The following is a 23,474-nucleotide window of genomic DNA, read 5'->3' on the forward strand; positions in this document are numbered from 1 at the left end:
GGCGAGATGTGCTGAAGCCAACATCTCGCTTAGGCGAGAAAGAGTACTTCAAGCTGAAGAAAGGATCTCGCTTAGGCGAGATTGGCTGCATCTGAGCTCGCCTGAGCGAGAATGGCGGCAAGAGAGGGTCTCCACTGCACGAACTCTCGCTTAAGCGAGAGTCTGCGTCGCTTAAGCGAGAATGGCGGCAGTGGCTTTAGCTTAGGCGAGAATGCTTTGGTTTTGAGCGACATTGACAGCATTCCTTCCCTATTTTCTCTATTTCTTGCTTTCTCCTTCACTCTTCTTGAGTTCTCTTTAATCTTTCCTGAAAAAGACACAAAATAGGATCAAATGATTTCTTTAAATCAAAACTTGGAAGCATGTGATTGAAACTTAGGTTTAGGGAGAATCAATATGAAATGAACACAAATTTAAAGCATAAGTGCCAGAGTTTGTTATGAATCTTTACTGAATTTTGGCACTTATCAGAGGTGTATGAAGTAAAAACAGGGGTGGAGAGATTAAGATTGGGGTGCAACAAATAAAATATAAAACAAGCCAAAAAAGTGACAATAAAAATGCAAAGGGAGTGGGGGTCAGTAAATATGGGGTGCAGCAAGTAACTAGTGAAGAGCAGTGGTGTTTGCAAGCAATAAAGCCCAAAACGAAAATGCAAAGCAAAGGGAGTGGAAATAGCATGCAGGGGGTGTATAAACCAAATGGAAACAACACACAAAATAGGGGTGCAAGATTGAAAGCGGGGTGCGCGAAGCAAAGGTGTCTGAACCCAATCTCGGCCCAAATGAAAGAAATGTGAAACCCTAATAAACTAAACCTCACGGCAGCCCCTTTCCTTCTCCAATGTCTCGAGCCACCGAGCCATCAAGACTCCAGCCGCAGGTGCCACTGCCGCAAGTTCCACGGCCGGCGAGATGCGCCGTCGTCGACGCCAGCCACTATCGGCGTTGTCGCCGGTGAGAAGCTACGTGAGTCACTTCTTTTCCTCATTTTTCTTCCCGCGTGCGAGACAGGGTCGCTCCTTCTTCCCGAAGACGCCATTGACGCAATGCCTGTGACCACCACCGTGAGCGCCTCTGCTGCTGTGAACGGAGTATGTCACCGGTGATGCCAAGGTTCCCGAACCGTGCCCTTTATCGTTTCTTCTCCCGCGCGAGACGAGCTAGGTTATAGAGTCACACCGTCACACATTACGCCAGTCACACCGCGACTAGGTCCGCTTCTGTCCAAGACTCCGACTCGCCGGCGACGAGGGTTTTATCTCACTCACTTCACTATTTTTCGTTTCCAATTCGTGCTGGGTTATGATGATGAATTTGGGTGTTTTGCTACATCCGTGGTGATGAATGATGGTGTAGGTGGAAGATGAAGATGATGATAGGTTATTTTAATGATGAAGAGATGTGAATCTGTTGATGGTGTAGGTGGAAGATGAAGATGATGATGGGTTATTTTAATGATGGAGAGATGTGAATCTGTTGTTCTGAGCGTGTGGGTTCTGGTTTGGGGTTTTTGTTCTCTTTGATTTTTATGCAGGTGAAGGATGAAGATGATAATGGAGGGATTGAGAGGAGGTGAATTTGTTGAGTGAATCAAGGGGAACAATGTGTTATGGTGTTTTTGTTGGTGAAGGTGTTGTTTTTCATCTTGCAGAGAACAGAATGAGAAAAAGCCTCCCAGTGAAGAAGTTGAATCCATGAATGAAAGGACTTTGGTGATATTTGTTGTGCCTCTGCTCTGTTCCTTTCCCACCTCGAGACGTGGGATAAGGCTGAAAGCAGATGTTGCTTCTTGCTCCCTCCTTCTTCAGTCATCATGACCATGGTCATCTAGCCATCAGAGACCTTACGTTAACCTCTTGGTCTTCTCTTTTTTCATTTCATTTTTTTTCTTAAATAATAAAAAGTAAAAAAAGAAAAATAAAGAAAACTATAAATAAAATAAGATTAAAACTAAAAAAAAACAAAATAAAATAAAATAAAAAAACAAAATAAAAATATAAAACAAAAAAATAAAAAATAAAATAATAATAAAAATAAAATAATAATAAAAATAGAAAAATAAAATAAAAGTAAAATAAGATGAAAAGAAAAACAAAATACATTATAACCCGGAGAAGACTCCCTAGACCCCTGGGACTGGAAATGGGGCCTAGAGTAGGGTTTCCTCCTCTCCTCGTGCCTGTGCCTGGATCCCGATGGTCCTCCCACTCTCTGCTGGTGTGGGCGCTGAGTCTCTACTTCCACCTTCATCTTCTCCATGACCCTAGCCTTCTCCTCTAAGGCTGCAAAGTCCTTGATGGACAAGGGGGCCACCATCAGACGAAGGTCTCCACGGAGGCCGTTCTCGAATTTCCTGCATCGCCACTCTTAATCTAGTGGCATGGCGTAGAAATGACTGAGATGCTTGAACTTTTCCGCATACTCAGCCACAGATTTGCTCCCTTGGGTCAACTGTAAAAACTCCACCTCTTTAGCATATTTGATGTTGTCGGGGAAGTACTCGGAGAGAAACTTTCTCCTAAAGACCTCCCAAGTAATTGGTTCCTGCCTCTCTTCCATGATGGACTCCATACTGATCCACCAATGCTCAGCCTCACCTGTGAGCATGTACACCGTGAAGGCCAATCTACTCTCCTCGGGGCACATCTTAGCATAAAAAATCCTCTCAATGTCCTTCAACCACTGGTCTACGACATCTGGACTGGTCTTCCCATTAAACTTAATCGGATGGTGCTTCAGAAAGTCTTCTAAACTTCATTCCTGATGAAGAGGTCTCGGTTCAGGACCGCGGACAGGGGTAGTGGTCCTATTTTCCTCCAACTGACGGAGGGCCTCCATGTGTTGACGGTGAGCGTCCTCAACAGCCACCCTAGCAACTTCCATCTGCTGCATAACCAGCTGTTGCTGCTCAAGTAAGGCCGCTTGTCGCTGCATTGATGCTTCATGTTGTTGCATCATTGCAGTACTCTGTTGTGCCATAGCAGCCACCATCGCTTCTATCGCCCTGGCGATGTCTGGGGCGTCACCCTGAGAAGGCTGAGAGTTCCTACGTTGAGGTGCCATGTCACTGGCACACAGGAAAAACAAGGGTTAGACTTGATTAGCTGAAAGCTTAGCTAGCAACACAAAAGTTACAACGGTAGCTAAGCAGGCACACTAGACCATAGATCCTAAGGGTCGACTGCTCTGATGCAATAAATGTAACGTCCCCAAAAAACTAGATAACCTCAAATTTCAAAAAACGTCACATGCATAAATAATCAGAGAGGACGAAGTTTGGAGTAAGCAGGCATACAGTACGCCAAGCGTTTCTCAGGTTACAAAAAAAGAGGCTCCACGTGGCCTACACAAAAAAACACTAGAAAAGCAAATAACTATACTAAGTCTTGTACAGACAAGATAAACACAACTAGTAAAATCCTTCAGTGATGGGCCCCACAGTGGGCCCAATACCCGTCCAATCCATCAAGCTGTCGCATTCCTATTATCCATACCACTGCCAGGGTTCCTCACATCTGCTCACACCAATCAATTGATGATCATCGCAAGGGAAGAAACCACACAAAATCACACAAACAAGCAACAGGGTAAGCTAGCATAAAGAGATCTCAAATTATAACATTTCACAGGCAATCTCAAAGCCAAGCAACCATTAACAAGCATCACACCAGAGCTATCAAATATATGAAACCCCAAGACTCAACTATCCGGATACTTAACTGAGGCACCACCACATGGCAGTGGAATTATGTCCTAACGATGAGGCGTCACCGCGAGGCCTTCGCGAAATTATACCCTTACTGGAGGCACCACCACGTGGCCTCCGTGGAATTACGCCCTGGCCTTGAGGCACCACCACGACCCCCCGTGGAATTACGTCCTTCTTGTCGAGGCACCACCAGGAACTCCCCCTAAGAGGGCCCATGGAATTACGTCCAACAGATGAGGCGCCACCAAGATCTCTCACTACAAGAGTCGCGGAATTATGCCCTACCCGTATCTTATACATGTTCCACCCACCAATCAAGAATTTCCCATACTATTAACATCATGCATAACAATCCCATCATGCAACTCATACTTTCCAACTCATACACAATAAAGCAATATATCATTCCCCTTCAACCTCAAATTAAACAATACATCATCCCTCATACCATTCAAGTAACGTATTCAAGCCAGGAAAACAAGCAACCACATCATTTACCATTCACATTATAGCACACAACTCGCCCATGTCTCGCTTAGGCTAGAAGACCTCGCTCAAGCGAGGGAGATCCCCTCGCTCAGGCGACTCCCTTCTCGCTTAGGCGAGAGCTCGGGCAGAAGAACAGTGGCTCCTGTGAATCCTCGCTCAGGCGAGTCCCTTCTCGCCTAAGCGAGATACAGCTCGCTCAAAATGGAGGCGAGCCGCCTAGGCGACCGCTCGCGCATGAAGTCTTGGGCGCGTCTCTATTAGTCTCGCCTAGGCGAGACAAGCTCGCTTGGGCGAGAAAACCAGAGTTCGCCACTGTTCATACGTGCAAAATACAAAAAAAACACACCCAAAGACGCATTTTGTCCAAAAGCCAGCAATCAAATCATGAACCCATATCAAGAATACGACTTAAGCTCAGAAAACATGCAGAGACCACAAACACTCGAAATCACTAGCTTCCCTTACCTGAAAAGGGCTTATACGAGACCTCGACACCAACTGCGGAGCGCAACAGTTCGAGGAGCAGTCTCAGAAACTGGAAGAACAGCGGGACAATGAAAGAACAAGGTTACTGTGGAACCCAAAAAGGAAGTGCACGAAAAAGAGCTTCAGGGAGTACAAATACAAACTTAAGAACACTTACATGGAGCGAAATACAAACTGAGTTCGCGAGATCTTTGGCCAAGATCGGAGTCAAGCCTTTGCAGAGCGTTCTGGAAGGAAGGGGCAGCGTTTAGGGTTCTGTTTTTGCAAGAATGAGTCAGAAATGGGAACCCTAACAGCTTTAGGGCCTTAGCACCCTGTGGGCCAGCCTTTAGGCCCAACAGATTAAGGCCAACCCTTAAACATTAGGGCAGAAAATAAAACTGGGCCTTACAAAGTGTACCGGGAGTTTTATAAACCTAATAAGTCTCTATGATTTTTAAAGAAATTGTAACAATATCTGGTAATTTTTAAAATCTTGTGTATTCTCACTTCCTTTTTCTCATGCTTCCTTGTTTTCTTCTTCTCTTTCTCTTGTCTAGCTAAAAACTATGAATTTCTCTTTCAACCAAAACAATGTGTGTTTGTCTTAATTTCTTAGCTCCATCGACACGCAAAAGGTGAATTGGTGAATGTGAATTTCGTAACCAAATTGGGGATGTAGTGGAGTGACTCTTTCTTGAAATTGGAGGACGATGTAGGGCATTGATCCTTTGAAACCTATGACTGGGGTCTTCTCCCTACACCTCCAAAGAGTTCTACTGCACCTCCAAAAAAATTTAAATTTCCTATAATACCCCTCTGAACCTTTTGACTATTTAGTGGTAAAAGTTAAAATAAAAAATTCTCTCTCTCTCTCTCCTCTGAAATCACGGGTTCTTTAATATTTTGAAACCCGGTAAAATCTTTAACCGGCTTTCGAAACCCTGTGAATAATGCCAAACGGATTTGAAATTATGAATCGACATTTGAAGTCCGGTTAAGTGATTTAACGGAATTCGAAATCCGTTTTCTTTGTATACCAGCATTCGAAACCCGGTTAAGCTTTTAACAAAATTCTAAATCAGTTTTTTTTTTAACCGATATTTGTAGTATATTGGGTGATTTTAATTTTCTTATTTTTTTATTTGATTTGTTTATAACATTTAATTTCAATTGTTTTATAATTTATGTATTAATTATTTAATTTTAGATTATTTATAAGTACATTAAATAAAATTTTATTAATTTAATTTTTGTAGTTATTTTTACCGGCAATTGTGATTTAGTAAATTATTTTTTTATTTAAAGTTTATATTTATATACCGACATTTGAATTCCGCCGGTTTAATTTTTTTAATTTATTTTGCATATAAGATTTATTTTCAATTATATTAATATTATTAAGTTGTTGTTTTGTTGTAATATATTTTATTAATATTTATTATTTTTTTAGTTCTGAACTTGAGTTTTTATTTATTTATTTTTATAATTTTTGTTTTAATTTGTTTTATTTTATTTTATTACTTTATTGTTTTAGAAATTTTGTTATTTGCGATATTTTGTATGAATTATTTTCTACACTTTTTTATAGTTTTATTTATTTGATGAATGAATTTTTTTTTTATTTGTTTAATAAATTAAAAAATAAAATTTTAATCTTATTTGTTTTCTACAATTTTTTATATTCATTTTATTTATTTTTTAATTTTATATGTAAACTAAATTAAAAAAATTAAACTAACGAAATTCGAATGTTATATAAATATAAACTTTAAATAAAAAAACAATTTACTGAGCCGTACTTTCATTGTCGATATATAATTTTATTTAATGTAGTTATATATAATGTAAATAATCTAAAATTAAATAATTAATATATGAATATAAACAAATTAAAATTAAATCTTATAAATAAATAAGATAAATAAAAAAAAACATTAAAAGCTAACAAATAATGAATAAATAAAAATAATTTTAAAATAATTAAATAAAATTAATCTAGATATTATAAAGGCAAATATTTTAAATAAATATTTATCATTATTATTTAAAAATTAATAAAGTAAAAATAACTACAGAAATTAAATTAATAAAATTTTATTTAATGTACTTATATAAAATATAAATAATCTAAAATTAAATAATTAATACATAAATTATAAAACAATTGAAGTTAAATCTTATAAAAAATCAAATAAAAAAATAAGAAAATTAAAATCACCAACTGTACTACGAATGTTGTTTTTAAAAAGAAATACTGATTTAGAATTTCGTTAAAGGCTTAACCAGACTTCGAATGTCGGTAAACAATTCAATAACTGGGCTTCGAATGCTGGTATACAAAGAAAGCGGATTTCGAATTCCGTTAAATCACTTCACCGAACTTTAAATGCCGGTTCACAATTTCAAATCTGTTTGATACTATTCACCAGGTTTCGAAAGTCAGTTAAGGATTTTACTAGATTTCAAAAGCCGGTTAAGGATTTTACTGGGTTTCAAAATATGAAAGAACCCATGATTTCACAATAGAGCATAGAGAATCTTTTTTTTTAATCTTTACCGCTTAACAGTCAAAGAGTTTAGAGGAGTACTATAAGAAATTTAAATTCTTTTGGAGGTGCAATAGAATTCTTTGGAGGTATAAGGAGAAGCCCCATGACTGTTATCACGATCCATTAAGGTGCGTGTAGAACTTTATATTAGGCTTTTCACTTCCTGCACCTAACAATGAGTTTTTGCACCCTCCAATTTTCAAAATTTTGCTTCCCAAAAAGCGACCTTCAGAATAAATATTTCAAAAACTTTTGGAAACAAACTTTTCAAAATTTCCAAAATAATATTTTCAGAATGAAATTTCTGAAATATAAATTTTTGAGTGAAACTTTTGGAATATGATTTCCAAAATAGAATTTTCATAATTATTGAAATTTATTTTGAAATAAAATTTTCAAAATGAGATTTCTAAGAGAAACTTTCCGAAAACTCATATAATGTCTTCTGAAATGAGTTTCCAGCGGGATTCTCAAACACATGAAATACATTCTAAAAAGAACTATTCAGAATGAGGTTTTTTGTTTGCATTTTCTTTCTTTTTTCTTATCGTGTTTCCCTAATATTTTCACCGGTGTAATGAATGGTTTTGAACACTGTGCTTCAGTTAACAATGGAAGCATATCCAAACGAAATAAAAAATTGTGACTTTTTAGCTTCAGTTGTGAGAGAACCATAGCATGAACCGATAAATAAATAAATAATTATAGAAAAAAAAAAGAACAGTTTAGACACTGCACCAAATGTTTTGCATACAAAATGAGGAATTAATTAACCTGAACCAAAATACATAAACAATGCATTAGACATCAAGAATTAAGAAAAAAAAAATAGAAGATGATGAACGAACCTTGGATTTTCACAATGGGCAGAAAAGGGAGGGAGAAAAATGGCGGTGGCTATAGCAGCAACAATGAGGAAGAGATTGGAGGGAAGGGATGGGAAGGGAGTGGCATCGTGAAAACAACAACGACAGTTCTGGTTTGTGGTTGATGACAATAAAAGCGAAATGGGGGACAATGCAGTGTGGAACGAAAAAGGGAAGGGAAGAGAGGGAGGAGAATGGCGAGCGGAGTGTGGAGGAAGGGAGGAAGGGAGAAAGCAGTGGTGGAAAACATATAAGCTATATAGACTTCCATATGCTTCGAATTTTATATGCTTCAAGTTTTTAAAAACTGAAGCATATAAGGCTATATCAAAATGCAAAACTGCATTAATGTCTTCTTCCTTTATAGTAACGATCATAATAATGATAATAAAAACAACATCAATGTGGTGTAGTGATAAAAAGTGTTTGATCTTTTTATCTTGTTACGAGAGTGTAGTTAATAATTATGGGTGCAATACCAGTGATATTATATGGTAGATGCACAAACTATCATAGGAGTATCATTTCTTTTCATTGAGTTATATTTAATATATATATATTTCATTTTTTTGCTACATACTACCATCTATTTTCCTTTTAAGTGTAGTCATTTGCCCTAATGCTTAACCTTTATATTTACATCATAAAATGGTAGAAGTGATTGTTTATATAGTTAGGATCTCCTATTACGAGTAAAATACTCTCAATAATATCAATTTATCCTATTTATAAATTTACCATTAAGAATTGATAAGAAAATGATATATATGAAATATGGTGCTTAAATGATTATAATCCATTCCCTCTTATAAGTTCTCACTCATTGTCATATACCAATTTTTAAATCAGTATAGCTACAATAAATTTATATCCATTCATCATTGAAAACAAGTTATGAATACTTTTTCTTTACATTATAAGCATTCTCAAAGGAAGACTTCACAAAATAGTTTATTAAGAATTCTAGCTATAAACTAATAATAGAGATAATTAAACCCATTATATAGCGTATACTAGTGTAGCAAAGACTTTTTATGTCGGTTAGAAAAGACATTTTATGTCGATTCTAGAATCAGCGTAGATATAGTCGGTATAAAAAGTTTCAGCTTTCTATGTCGGTTCAAGACACAATTGGCATAGAAAGTCTCACTCCCAAATTCTTCATGAAACTCTAATTCCACCATTGTTTGTTTACCTTCAAACTCTCAACCTCGTCACTATCATTCACTCCCTATCCCGCTTCCTCCACCTCTTCCTTATTATGTTTAATAGGTGATTTCACAAATCAATAAAAATAAAAAGCCAAGTACCCATATGTTATCAAATAACTAATTCCATAAATCAAAATTCCTAACTTGGAAATTAGAAGAAGTGAAACAAATTGAGGGAGGGAGAAGACAACATGAAGGATAATGACGAGACCACATCGACAAAAATTGAAACCTACGGAGTGCCCTCGAGATAGGAAATACCCAAACCTTAAACTCAGCGTTTGTGAGAGCGATTGCAATAGCACTAAGGGTTTGTAAGAGTGAGAGCGACACTAGTTAGAGCGACCTCTGCTAGAATGATAGGCCACCAACGAGATGGAGAAGTTTGTAGCCTAGGATACACATGTGTTGACTCACAACGGGTTGAGGTAAAAATAAGTCAGTTCAACCTGACTCACCTTTTAGTGAGTAAAAAATTTTGTATCCTAGGACAACCACAATTACTCCTCAATAAAATGGTCTTGCCAAGGCATAAATAAAATCATTTTGTTGAGAGGATGAATAAAACCAGTTTTGTAGCAAATGAGATGCATGTTACTGGGAAATGGTTTGCATAAGACCTTTTAGGGGTTGCAAATATTTTTATCTATCTAATAAACATATGTCCATCGCTTGCCCCAAATTCCAAGAGAAGGAAGGTGTGGAAAAGAAGAGCAATAAATTACTATAATATGAGAGCATTTGTTACATTGACATTTGCACATGTTGAGACGAATAAGTTAAAAGTTTAGGTATCTTCATTGAATAAACTAAAGGAGTGAATATATATAATTAAGTTTTGGAGGTTGAAACTTAGAGAAGCAAGATGTTTCATATGGAGGGTTGTCATATTCGATAAGACGTGAATGAGAAAGATCTAGAATAAGCTAGAGAAAAACAAGAAAAAAGTGTAATTTTGAGATGGAATGTCTTGAATTTTAGATTACACTATACATAAAGGGTTAGAATGTGCATCGGTAACAAATGTCAACCTCCAACTTCTCATTCTTAGAGGTTAGAACATGTTAACTTTGACATTAATTATCAACTTACATATAATAGTGAGAGGATAGTGATCAAACCAATGTAAGACTTTGAGTGTGATGTTCTCATTTGTTATGATTTTAGTACAATTGTAGAGGTAGATAGTTTAGAACTAATAAAATTTAGGGAGACATAGAAAAGTATAGAAGGCCAACCATGGTAACACACCATTGAGGAAAGTCTTGGATCTTTTAAAAAGAATCATAATGAACACTTTTAGGCCTACCTAAAAATTTAGAAGTTAGTTAGATGCTAGTGGGTGTTGAAGAAAAAAGAAGGATTACTAAGCGTGGAGAAGTAAAGATTCAAGATAAGATTGGTGGTGAAATGTCGTACATAAGTGGAGTGAATTAATTATAATGACATGTTCTCACTTGGTAAAACACTATTGCTAAGGAATTCAGTATCAAACTTAAATTATTATAGTATGGAGTTAAAGGAATTAATGTAAGAACAACTTCTTACATAGATAGTTATTGTCGGTCTTTGATGTGCTCATTTAGAGGTAGGGATGATAATGCAAGGTAAACCATGCAACCCACTGTAAAATAGTGTAGAATGAGTTGGATATTCCATCAATCCATATATACTCACCTTAAATAACCCGCAGTTCGTAAAAGTCAAAATATGAGCCAACTTACTCTTGCCATGCAACCCATATTATTATTTTTTATCTCCAATTACTGTGCAATATTGTTTGTGTTTTGTATATGACTAAATAATTTCATTCATTACTTATTTCATCAATATATATATATATATATATATATATATATATATATATATATTTACATGTATAAATCTAAATTTTATTTTATGGTCCACTTTAATATATTTTTGGTGGTAAGTTTCCTTATTTGTGTGTAGTAAATAATACATTATTAATATTTGAGTTTTCTTTTAATTGCTACACTACTAGCAAATCGTTGCTTTTATAAATACTTAAATTTGGAATTAAAATATTACAAAGGGCTTTGTTGATAATTTTGTTTCAATTCTTTTTAAAATTTATGTGGACTGGACCACAGAGATGTAGTTATTGTGGGACAAGCTAGACCTATGAACTCACAAGTATTGTGAGAGTCAACTCATTCCAACTTGTTTTGGTAGGATAAATATGTAGGACATGCCAAAACATGATAGTTTAGCGTGCATTGTTGTCACTATTGGGAGACTTTGAAAGGAAATAATATCATTTAGTCTAGTGTATTGATGTCGTCTCTTGGCTAGGAAACTATGGAAGATTTTCTAGATGCATATTACATAAGAAATGTGAATATGATGAAATCACTTCCCAGAAATGTGTTTACATTGTTTGTCATTGCAATTTGTCTAAAGACAAATTTATAATTTGTGTACTACGTGACACATATTGTGCTCATCTAAGGAATAATTTTATAGTTGAAAGAGATGAAAGAGTTTAATATTATACAAAGTTGTATGACAATATATCATGCCAATATAGTTGTGCAAGAAGCTCAAAAGAAGACAACTTATGAGAATAATATATATATATATATATATATATATATATATATATATATATATATATATATATATATATATATAATATTTACCAAGATCTAAATTTAAATGTTGCTTGAAGTCAAGGTTTCGTAGTTTGAAATCAAAGAAGAATAATGAAAATGATTCTAAGTACGTAAAAACAAGTGAAATTTATTGTAAACATATTAAAATTAAAAAATAAGAAAATGATAGAATTGACTATAATAAAAAATATGATTACAACTAATTTAAAGCAAGAATCAAAGGAATTATTTAAAGTCTATAATATTTGAATAATTGATTACATAGGCCTGGTTTCAAAAGAATACTAACATGACAATTTGGAATGTCCGATGAATAATTTTAAGTCTACATATTCATTATAGTGCTGGCCTATAAGGCAACTAACTTACAACCTATATGTGATTGTAGGAGAGCATTTAGTCCTTAATGGAAAACATAAAGATTAGCAGTTATTCATATTGTTTTTACATGTAATAAATAAGTATGGTTTATAAACAAGTCATATGTTTACATCACTTAAGTATAGTCGATGTTATTAAAGTCTTTGTTCTTGTGGTACTAATTATTATCTATAAAACTTGTTTTTCTTATAAAAAATAATAAAAGTTATTCTGGTTTTATCTTAACTTTTATTTAACATTTAAATTAATAATTAATTAAAAATATTAAAAATAAACTAATTAACAATTACTAAACACTAAGTTAATAACAATGCTTGTAAATTTCTTTGTCGATATTAGTGGCTAATCTATTGATGAAGGAGGAGTGTCTATAATTTCGTTAACATGTGATGTGACATTAGAATGTTTTTTTTGATGTGTTGGACAATATTTCCTAAGAACCCCACCTTTGTTTTCGTTCCACCATTTTTCTGCTTGATGTTCGGTGAATCTTCGTCTACTGCATCCAAATAATTGAAAAAAAAAACAGTACAAAAAAAATGTTAAAGAAAAAAGACAAAAACATTTATCTCGGTGACAAAATAAAAATAAAAATAAAAACATCAATCATTATTTTCTTTTAGAACAAATATGATCATTTACATTATTTAAACGGTGTCACCATGTTATGCCTAAACTAGCATCTTCTAGTAATTTAACTATATATGCAAGTTACCTTTAATATAAAGTTCTATCGAAGGTGTACATCTTTTCAATATGGATTAGACTACTCTTTAAATTGTCTATTTAATTATATTTAATTTTTACTGGTAAAAAATTAATTAGAGAAAAGAGAAAATAATTGTCAAATAAATTACACAGTGAAATTAGATTAATAATTACTTATTAAATTTAATAGAGTAATTGTTCAATCCAGTTTATTCTACCATTTTCTTTTAAGCTAACAAAATACTTACATGTCTAAATTATTTTAAAAAAATAAAATAATACATAAAGGTGTAATAGAAAAATAGTAATAAATATACTTTTTAAAATCCTAGAACTATGAACAACTTCGTTCAGAACTGAAGCGATAAAAGTAATGAAGTAATTAATAACTGAAATAATTTTGAATTTTGACATGGTATAATAATCAAATGAAAACATTAATTAAAAAATGGAGTAAACATGGTCCATCCAAGGTAATAATCAAATCAAGGTTTCTCCATCTTAAATTTATTTTACTCATAAATATAAAAATATAAAAATAAAATTGTCAACTTATGTTGCAGGTTACGAATTGAAATCATATATATGGCAAAAGTTATACACAAGTAAATCTACAGTTAGGTGTATAATCACCTAATTGAATCTTGGAAAAATATTCCTATATTGAGATGCATATGCATATGAAATTGGGGAACTCTATTTAAAAATATATATTCCAAAACAAAACTGAAATAAAAATGGAAAGATATAACGTACCTGAATTTAACTCGTTTAAAAATTTTGGTACTATCAGGCTGTAACATGAGAATGACATAAACTCCATGATCAAATTTTTCAATAACTTGTACTTCTCCCTGATTTCCTGGTCGTGAAGATCTTGAACTCTCTTCGGAGTTTTCTGAAGTCATTGGTGTACCAATACAATCATGGAAGACATGATCATCTGACATTTCAGAAAGGTCACTACTAGCTGAGGAAAGCGTACGAGGTTTTCGGTTTTCAATTTCCGACTTTGATCCATCACTTTCTTTGATAGAGTTTCCTCTTTCTTCACAATTGTTAACTTCTATGACGTGAACAATTTCATCTAGTTTGTCTGAAGTGCTGGAGTCTGAAGTAGGTGTGTTTTGTTGTGTTGACTCCAACTTTGATTTATCTGTTTCTTCATGCAACTTTAAGTTTGATTTTTTTCTTTGTTGAACTTCATCTTGACAAGGTTTGGCTTCTGTTGCAGCCACTTTTTTTTCAGCGTGGAATTTGGAAGAGTCGTTATTTGAGGTACCTCTAACAGGTGCAATTTTTGTCATAGTCTTCAACTTTGGTGATGAAGATGTTTCAGAGTCTGAAGTTTCTTTAAGAAAATCTTTGACTCGAATAAGTACATCTTTCAAATGCCGACTTTCTGAAATTTCTCCGGGCAATTTGTCAGTCACTTCCTTCATCTACATAAAACCAAAGACAATAAATTTAGATAATTTCAATGAATACTACTACTACTAATAACAAATAAATATTATTTTATAATTTATTTTTTCATTATATATTTTCCTTCTTACGGAAAAGAAATACAGAGAAAATGAATCATGTCTAAGGGTTGTTGATAGTATCTTGTCTCACGTCTATATTATTTATTCATTTTATATATCCTAATACATTGGCCTACAATCCTAAAATATAGCATGAACATACCTGAGATAGAGTAGATTCAACAAATTCTTTCGTTACTCTGTGATTAGAATATTCCACTGCAGCAAGGGCAGAAGCTTCCGTTGCCTTTTTGTTAAGCCTTTTGATTTCCAAATCTTGCATGTCACTCTTTTCCCTTAAACTTTGAATCTGAACAGAGAATATCCTAAACTTGTTAGCAAGGACAAAGTGCATTTTGCAACAACAAAAGACATGTTATTGTATTTGCAACAACATCAAAGTTACCTGTTTCTGTAACTTTGCAACTTCTTGATTCAAAATATCATTTGTCCTTCTTAAACTGTCGTTAATACCTCCATAATACCTAGGACTAGCAGGGCGTGGAGCGCTTTGTCTCACCGTGTTCGTGAATTTGGGCCCCGGATTGGTATTTGGTGTCGTAGTTTTCGGCGGAGTTTGCGGCGGACTAAGAGGTATTATAGGCTTTAAAATAGTTTGAATAGAACTAAGTGAACTTGGAAATGCAACATCTTTCAATTGTACAAGAGATGGAACAAGGGAAGCTCGTACAAAGGAAGAATCATCATTCCCTTGATGGATATTATTCTTTATTTCAAGGTATTTCACTGGTTCAGTTATAGGAGCCAAGAGAGTTTTTGAGAATCTTATTGCTGCATGGTTTGGTTTTTCCTTTTCATATATGGAGTTATTAGTAGTAGTAGTAATGGTAGCAGTAGTAGGCTTTTTGTCTAACTTGGAAGTACCAATTTCATCAAACTTTTTGAGCTTAACATAGCAATTATCACACACACGATGAAGTTTTTCTGGTGTTGCAGTCAATGCTGCTTTGAACGCTCTTTTAGTACTGCAAGCATGACAAAACACCAAACCACAGTGGTGACAATTGTGTCTTTTTCTTGTTAAACCAAACGCTTGTCGACAACCAGAGCAAAGTGTTTGATCAGAACCAGAGACCCATTTATGGATGCATACACATGAAGTGAAGTTATATCCGCATGAGATGTTTTCTATAGTCCTATCTTTCATGGCTACCACCAATGTAGGAGATTTCCTATCTTCAACATCTCCATGCCCTAATCTTCCATTGGCACCCTTTCCCCATGTATATAGTTCACCTTTCTTTGTCAAAGCAACAACATGATGTGCTCCACATGATATTTCCTCAACAATCTCACCAAGCAACTTATCTTGGATCAGAGTAGGTACTTTTCCAGCAGCCACAGGATTTCCCAATTGACCATGTTCAGTTCCTCCCATTGCAAAAACATGGCCAGATGTAGTTAAAGCAACAGTCATAGTGTGCCCACATGAAACTTGGTGAAAGTTATATCCCATAAGTGGAGCAACTCTTGTAGGTTGAAGGTATGTTTCTGTGTTTCCATGACCCAGACAATGTTTATCTCCATTACCCCATGTGAAAAGCTTCCCAGAAGAAGAATCTGAACCAGATTGAAATTCAACCTCCATGATAGCTGCTGTGTGCCAAACTCCACATGCAACCTTTATAGTCTTCAAACCACTCAAAAGTTTCACTTCTTTTGGATACCACAAACTCTCTTGATCTCCATGGCCCAACACACCAAATGCACCATCACCAAAGGTAAAAAGTTTCCCATCTGAAGTTGCCAATGCAGAATGCCATGTGCCACATGCAACAGACACAACCTCAACTCCTTCTAAAGGGCCACTCACCATTTTCGGCATCCAATGGCTAGCCTCAGAACCATGTCCAAGAAGTCCAACGTTATGTTCTCCATCACCCCATGTGTAAAGTTCATAGCATTTCGATATAACTCCTGTGTGATACTCTCCACATGCAACAAAGACAAAATCAGTGCCTTCTAGAAACTTAACTTGACGTGGGGACACAAAATCTTTGTCGATTCCATGACCAAGTCTTCCCCCTGAGTCTTTTCCCCACGTAAAAACATTCCCTTGCTTAGTTACTACAGCAATGTGGTGTGCACCAGTTGCAATGCGACAAACATCTAGAATAACATTTGACTCTAAAGGCTTTGGAATCAACACATCTATCTGAGAAGGATTTTGAGTTCCAATCCCTTCAGGTGAAACCCCATTTGACAAAACCTTACCCCATATGTACACATCACGAAATGAGTCTAGGTCTTCTAGTTCAGTCCCACCACAATAATTACTAGTTGAGGTACTTACCCGAATGCCATCCGCAACATTACTTGTTCTTGGTTGCATGATTGCACATTCTAACCCCACATTTGAGCTTGCAACTACAATGCAGAGTTGGTATAGAAATTGAATCAACAAGGTCCTTACCAAGATGATCAGTGTCCAAATTTAACTCCAGTATTGTAGCTAATGGACAAGCTTTCTCAATCTAGTCTTGTAATGTTCTTGGAAACTGGTATATCTCTTGCTCATATAGTTCCTGGTTTCAAAAAAAAAAAAAAACTATATAAAAAGGCATTCCAATAGATTAGTTCAAGCAAATGCAGAACTAAAAAGAATGGCCTTCAACTTTTAGATCAAAGTGACAAGTTGAAATGCATGAAGTGGTGCCTTCTTTTTGTATTGAGAAAATCTCTTTGAAAGATCGTTAATATGACCATGAGTCTCTTCAAGAATATAATGACAAAGAACTAATATATTAAAATTATATGTTCCTGATTGTGTTGATATATGAAATTCACCATGGGCATAGCTACTTTTCTCCTTTGACTCTGCATGTCTAATGTTGAACGTGAATTTAGTTTTCTAGTAAACTATCATTGTGATTGTATAATACAAAAAGTTCAACATTTTTTCCTCGCTTATTCATTAACCAAGTGTGTCTCTCTTTAAAGGATTGAATGCATTCAATAAATAGTTGAAATTGAAATTAGATTCTGATTAGTTCAGCACCTAAAGAGCATAAATTATAATAAAACATTTTGTTAACACAATTAGCTACTACAAAAGTGCAAATCATCTTCAATGAAAGTGGTAAAAAATTACTTCCATCTTCTAAACCTATTTTACAATGGCAATGCATATTTTTTCTTTGATTTCCTATTGCTAGAATGGACAATTTGAGCTAACTATACAAATATTAGGTCAAGCTTTGTAGAATTTAACCTATATAAAAACAAAGGCACTTCTGCATTTTTTCCTTACAACATGAAACCCCACATAATTGATTTTTATCTACCCTTAGAGCAAAGCCCCACTTAATCAAAGCACAAGCGTGTAACAATTTGAATTGAAATTTTGTGCGATTCAATTGACTTTATAAAAATAATCTAGCATGTAAGAAACTCTTAACGTAATAGAAACAAGTTTGATAATATAAAGATAGCTTTAGTGGAACTAACTTGTTCAATATCATGCTCGGGGTTCCCATACATTCCCATCTGAAAAACAGAATTGAAACTCTGAAAGATAGAACACAAGAGACAATAATAGAATCACATGGATTTTCATGGCCCAAACTTCATAGATCCTGAATCATTTCACTTCCACTCTCACAAAAATTAGCTCCAATGTCTTGATGAAAGTGATGAAGGACGAGTATGAATCCTCGAAGCTCAAAGAAGAACTATATAACGGTTGTGGGTATAACAAGAATCTTTCATGCACAAATAAAATCATGGATTTTATTGTTAAAATCAGAAAAAAAGGGTTATGGAATTGTAACATTGAGTTAAAAAGGGGTTGTGAATTGTTTTAGCGAAAAAGGTCATCGGAAAGAATTACAGATCATGAAGGAAAAGATGATGCGAAAGGAAAGGAAAGTGCATGGTCAAATTTTAGATTGCTATATGCAAATAATAAAGCAGTGATTAAATATTGGGCACAACTCTCACATACCGACTATGATATTAATTTCATTTTTAAAACATTATACACGTATACACGTGTATGCACTCACAAAGTAATAATAGTCATTATCTTTGTAAAAAATATATGATCATTTTAAACATATATCTTATAATTTATAAACAAATTATTTAAATTGAAAGTTCACTAATTATTATGTAGTCACTGGAATCAATTAAGAAAATTTAAATAAATCCTTTCATGAAATAGTAATTAAAGAAACAAAAAGTAAGTATTGAATTTATTGAAATGACCCACGTTCAAAGAATTCAAGAAAATACTACAAGCGTTTAAGTCGGTAATGGTAAATATTTGTTGGTAATCTAAATTTACTACCAGGTTATCCACGACAAAAAATGCGTCAATAAAATATTCACAGATAAATTTTAGTCGTCGGTAATTCTTTCTCCTTTTATTCCTTTTATTTTTCCTTTTTTTCTTTTTCCTTTCCTTTTTCCTCTTCCTTCTGCCCCTCTTTCTCTTCTTGTCCTCTTCCTCGCCCTCTTCTTCCTTTTTCTCATTTTCCTCTCCTCCTTCTCCTCATTCTCCTCTTACTCCAACTTCGACAATATACCACCACCATCCACACCATTTCCACCACTACATCTACTCTTCCTCCTTTTTCTCTTCCTCTTCCTTATCTTCTTTCTCCTCCTTCTCTTACTCCTCTTTCCCCTCTTCTCTTCTTATCATCCACTACTCTTAATAAACAATAAAATCTCATCAAACATGGCAGGATATTTGTCACTCATCTTATCAATGGAAATATCCGTTCATAATAGGAATTACAAATGACTATCAAAATTTACTAATCAAATTGACCGTTAGAGACATTACCGACGAAAATAGCGCCAGTAATACAAATTCTATAATTACAGATCTTACTAACAAATTTTACAGACGAATCATTATTGACGGAAATATTGATCGATAATTTAACTTTTAAAATTTGTTGGTAAATTTGGGTTTATCAGTGGATTCATTTTCATCAGTAAAGATCTATTGGTAAATAATAATATTCTTTTAGTGAAACATGACACACAACAAAGTTTGACAACAATAAAAAGGAAGGAAAGATCATGGGCATTAATGATTTTACAATAGATAGTTTCAAATATAAGATACTTAGTATAAGTCAATTATAGGATAATGATAATGGATGCAATGTTATATTTAATAAGGTCCAATATATAGTTTTAAGACTAGACTTTATTCTTCTCAATTGAGTAAAGGTGGCAAAATGGGACAATTCGACCCATTTTGGCCCAGCCCGTTTTTATCCCATTGAAGACAAGCCAGAATGGGCCAGTCCGTCTAAAGAAAAACGGCCAAAAAATTTAACTTGTCCTGTCCTGTGATGGGCTAACGAGCAAATGAGCCAACCTTTCTAGCCCGTCCTTTGTTTTTAAAAACCATGCCTTCTTTTACACAATCATTAGATATAGAACAATCAAAAATTATAAGAATGAGATGAAGACAAAGAGAGAATACAACAGTAGTAAAGCGAGAAAACAATAATAAGATACAATCATACAATAATCGAAAATTGAAAAATAATCATCAGATATGGAGGACAATCACCAATAGTAGTAGTAGAACACGACAGAGTGGAGACCACCAAGACCAACAAAAATAAAAAATTGAAGCAAGGACAAGAGCACTAGTAGAAAACAACAAGCCGAAAATTGTGAACAAAAATTGAAAAAGGGAAAATCGAAAGGGGTAAAATCGTTTAGGGCACCAAGGGCAACAAGCAGATGCCCATCGTTTAGGGTAGAAAGGGGGAAAAATCAAAATGTGAACGAACTTGTGTTGTTGTCGTCAATCGTTTGTCACCAGCGCCGACTGTTTCTTCAACATCTCTACTCGCCCTCTTCCTCGATGGGTCACGACGGTGCTTCTTCCACTTGATGCGCATCATCCATTCATTTGAGTGAGATGAGATGTGGGAGGGGTTGCTTGTCGTTATTCTGTCACTGTCGCGAGTCGCCTCTATTGCATGCTCAAGAAGTGAAGAAATTGCATGCCACTCTCTGCCACAACACAAACGGGCTATTTCAATTAAAACTAATCTCACGAGCTAAACCATTTTTTTTTTGCATTCACGGATTATAGCCCAGCATGCGGCCAACCTGTCATGCAACCTGTAAGATCCGCAAAAATTAATTAATAAATACGGGTACTGGGAGCCTTTATGGCATTAAATGTTGATTGTTATGATGTGGAAAAGTACTAGCTCAAATGGTCAAGAGTACTTGATTGTGTTGAGAGGAGTTAGGTTTGAGTCTTATGTATGCCATTTGTTTGTTATTTTAATAGTGTATTGTTTTAAATAAATATGTTGGTTGTGGTGCGCGATATTATATTTTTAAATGAGTAAGAATTATCATGAAACATGAATTGGTTGAATGGTTGTGCTTTGATTTGACATTGGCATGGTTATGGGTTCGAACCTTGGTACATGCAAGTTAAGCTTTCTTTTTACCAAAATTTCTTCATCAAGGAGGAACTATCACATACTCATTTTTAAGCAAGGAATCCAGGTTAGGGGAGTTGGACTCCGTGGTTTTAAATTGTATTATTGTTTTTTCATGATTTATGCATATATGGATGTTTGAACCTTGCCTATTTTGTTTGATTTCATAGTTTCTGAAAAATTTCCAGAAACTGTTTGGCGGGCCTTCAAATCTGCTAGGCGACACATGTAATTTCCACTTGGTTTTCGGGTTTTTTCTAGAAATCGCCTGGCGGTAAGAACACGCCGTCAGGCGATACACCCTAATCAACCCAATTTTTGGGTTTTTGGCATGAATTGCTTGGCGGTGATGAACATCTGTCAGGTGATGCGAGCAGGTTTGCTCAATTTTGATGTCTTTGGAGTTCTAGGCTGAGTTTGATCGGGGAAAAAGGTAGTTTTAAATGTTAGTGGATTATTGGATGCCTATAGCTGTTGAATTACACCGTGATTGGAAGCTAATTGAAGGAAATTGTAGGAACCTATTTTTAGGGTTTGAGAATTTGGGAAATTTCTGAGTTTAGAATATTGGACGTATAATTTACATTGAGAATTGTCTGCTAATCCTTAAATTTGATACTTAGTAAAATTTGGAATTATGATGGCATGACTAAATTATGGGATTAGACAATGGGAGGCATATGTAACAAAACCTAGGATTTTTCCCAGAACTGATGCACCGCTTGGCGGAAGATAACTTGCCGCCAGGCGACAACGGGAAGTGTAGTTGTTGTTCTTGCGTTTTTGGTGGTTTGGGCACGGGTTGGATTCATTGAGAAGGCTAAAAGGAGATATGGTTGGAAAAATAGAGAAAAATATGTTATTAGGAATACTTTTGATGTTAGAAAGAATGCATGATCAAAGGATTAAGATATGGGTTGCAAATCTGAGTGTGCTGGTGTTGTAGTTGAGGTTTAGTTGATTCATAAGAGGATTCAAGAGCTAGTTTAAGTTAATCACAGGCTGGTTACCTCAGCCATTGGGTAAATTGCAAGCAATTTGATCTTACTTGTGCATGAGTGAGTATGTGAAATATTGGAGAGTAACACAGTGTGTGTGACAAAGGTTAGGAAATGGACGGACTGTGAGAATAGGAACCATTGGGGAATTATGGAATAAGCATTATGTGGTGGTGGTGGTACTTAATTAAATTTAGGCATTGGAATTGTAATTGGATGACTACCGGGAGATGCCAATTCATTGAATGCAAGTAGAGTCGTCAAAGTGGGTCAGAATCCGTGGGCCAACTCGGTCCACCACGGGTTTGGGCCGGGTTGGGTTAAAATTTTTTTACAAATGTCAGTACGAGTCAATTTTTGACTTGGCCCACCAAGAACTCGGCTCACCCGGGTTGAACCTGTGGTGAGCCGGGTTGGCCCACCACCCTGTATGGTCACACACATTATGTTGGGATTTGCAATGTTGGGTTATTTTTTTAACCAAACACATTAGTGGGTTGGCAAATGGAAACCTTGCTTCAACTTCAAATAGATGGGGATAAAGAAGATGCTTCAAGAGATGAAAATGTTGTGGATTTATCCATTCAAGACTCTAATATTATAGTTGGATAAGTGACAAGAATGCTTTGATCTTAGATATTAATTTTTTTTTATTTTGGTTTGTATTGGAGTTTAACATCATTTTGGATTGTACTTAGATTGTATTGAAGTATATTTAAATTTTAATTTGAATTATAATTTATGACTTAAATTTTAATTAATTAAGTGGGCTAGTGAGCCAACCAGTTTAACCCACCAACCCGTGGTGGGTCAGGTCGGGTTCGAAGTTTTTCGGCTCGCTTATAAGTGAGTCGAGTTGGGTTAGCCCACTAAGTGGCCAATCCGTGGTGGATCGGGTAGGGTCGGGCTAGGTGGCCCATTTTGACAGCTCTAAATGCAAGTATAAGATGAATTTCAAGCTGTCAAAGGTAATTGGAGTCACAAGGAACTGAGTAACTTGCTGGGGCATATGGATGAATTGGAAAACTGAGCTACGAAAGAAAAGAACCAGTAACTCACCGAACTGGTGTAACGCCTAGCAGTGAGGTTTGAACCGCTAGGCGGAAGCTACAAAACAGAGGAGTTCTAGAACGCGTGGCGCCTAGCGATGATGGTCGTCCCACCAGACGATACCTGCAAAGGCAAAGGGATTAGAGGTGCTTGGCGCCTAGCGGCACGTGTCCCCCGCGAGGCTGTCTGGAAGCGAGTTTCGCTTGGCATTGCTTCAAAGCCGCCAGGCGATAACACAAAGGCATAAGCTTTGTTTGTTATGTTTGTGCGTGATCTACAATGCTTTTGGGATACCTTAAATGTCGGCTTGCTGATGTTCCTTGAGTTGTGGCTTGGAATGTATCCCTTGAGTTGTGGCTCGGGATAGGGGTTAAACATGTGACATTCCTTGAGTTGTGGCTCAGAATGACATCTCTTGAGTTATGGCTCAGGATG

At 35.4% G+C, this 23,474-nt stretch overlaps 1 protein-coding gene across 1 annotated transcript; it reads right to left on the minus strand.

The window, feature by feature from the left end:
• Positions 1–12,581: 12,581 nt before the first annotated feature.
• Positions 12,582–18,431, minus strand: LOC114166625 (PH, RCC1 and FYVE domains-containing protein 1-like). The gene is made up of 5 exons (XM_028051375.2): positions 18,011–18,431; positions 14,949–17,088; positions 14,706–14,852; positions 13,773–14,458; positions 12,582–12,807 (listed from the first exon to the last, which is right to left on the minus strand). Exons 2-5 carry the CDS (start codon positions 16,893–16,895, stop codon positions 12,651–12,653), a joined length of 2,937 nt encoding a protein of 978 aa, XP_027907176.2. The 5' UTR covers positions 16,896–17,088; positions 18,011–18,431; the 3' UTR covers positions 12,582–12,650.
• Positions 18,432–23,474: the final 5,043 nt, after the last annotated feature.

Source organism: Vigna unguiculata, chromosome 10, assembly GCF_037176805.1.
Source record: "Vigna unguiculata cultivar grain cowpea cultivar isolate G323 ecotype 2 chromosome 10, ASM3717680v1, whole genome shotgun sequence".
In the NCBI taxonomy this organism is placed as follows: Eukaryota; Viridiplantae; Streptophyta; class Magnoliopsida; order Fabales; family Fabaceae; genus Vigna; species Vigna unguiculata.

Excerpts from the sequence above, each read along its gene's own strand:
- LOC114166625 (XM_028051375.2), bottom strand. The coding sequence starts at position 16,895 with ATGCAACCAAGAACAAGTAATGTTGCGGATGGCATTCGGGTAAGTACC. Across the intron at positions 14,853-14,948 it reads TTGCAAAGTTACAGAAACAG|ATTCAAAGTTTAAGGGAAAA; the intron begins GTAACTTTGATG and ends TTCTCTGTTCAG. Across the intron at positions 12,808-13,772 it reads TTTAAACGAGTTAAATTCAG|TAGACGAAGATTCACCGAAC; the intron begins GTACGTTATATC and ends ATTTGGATGCAG.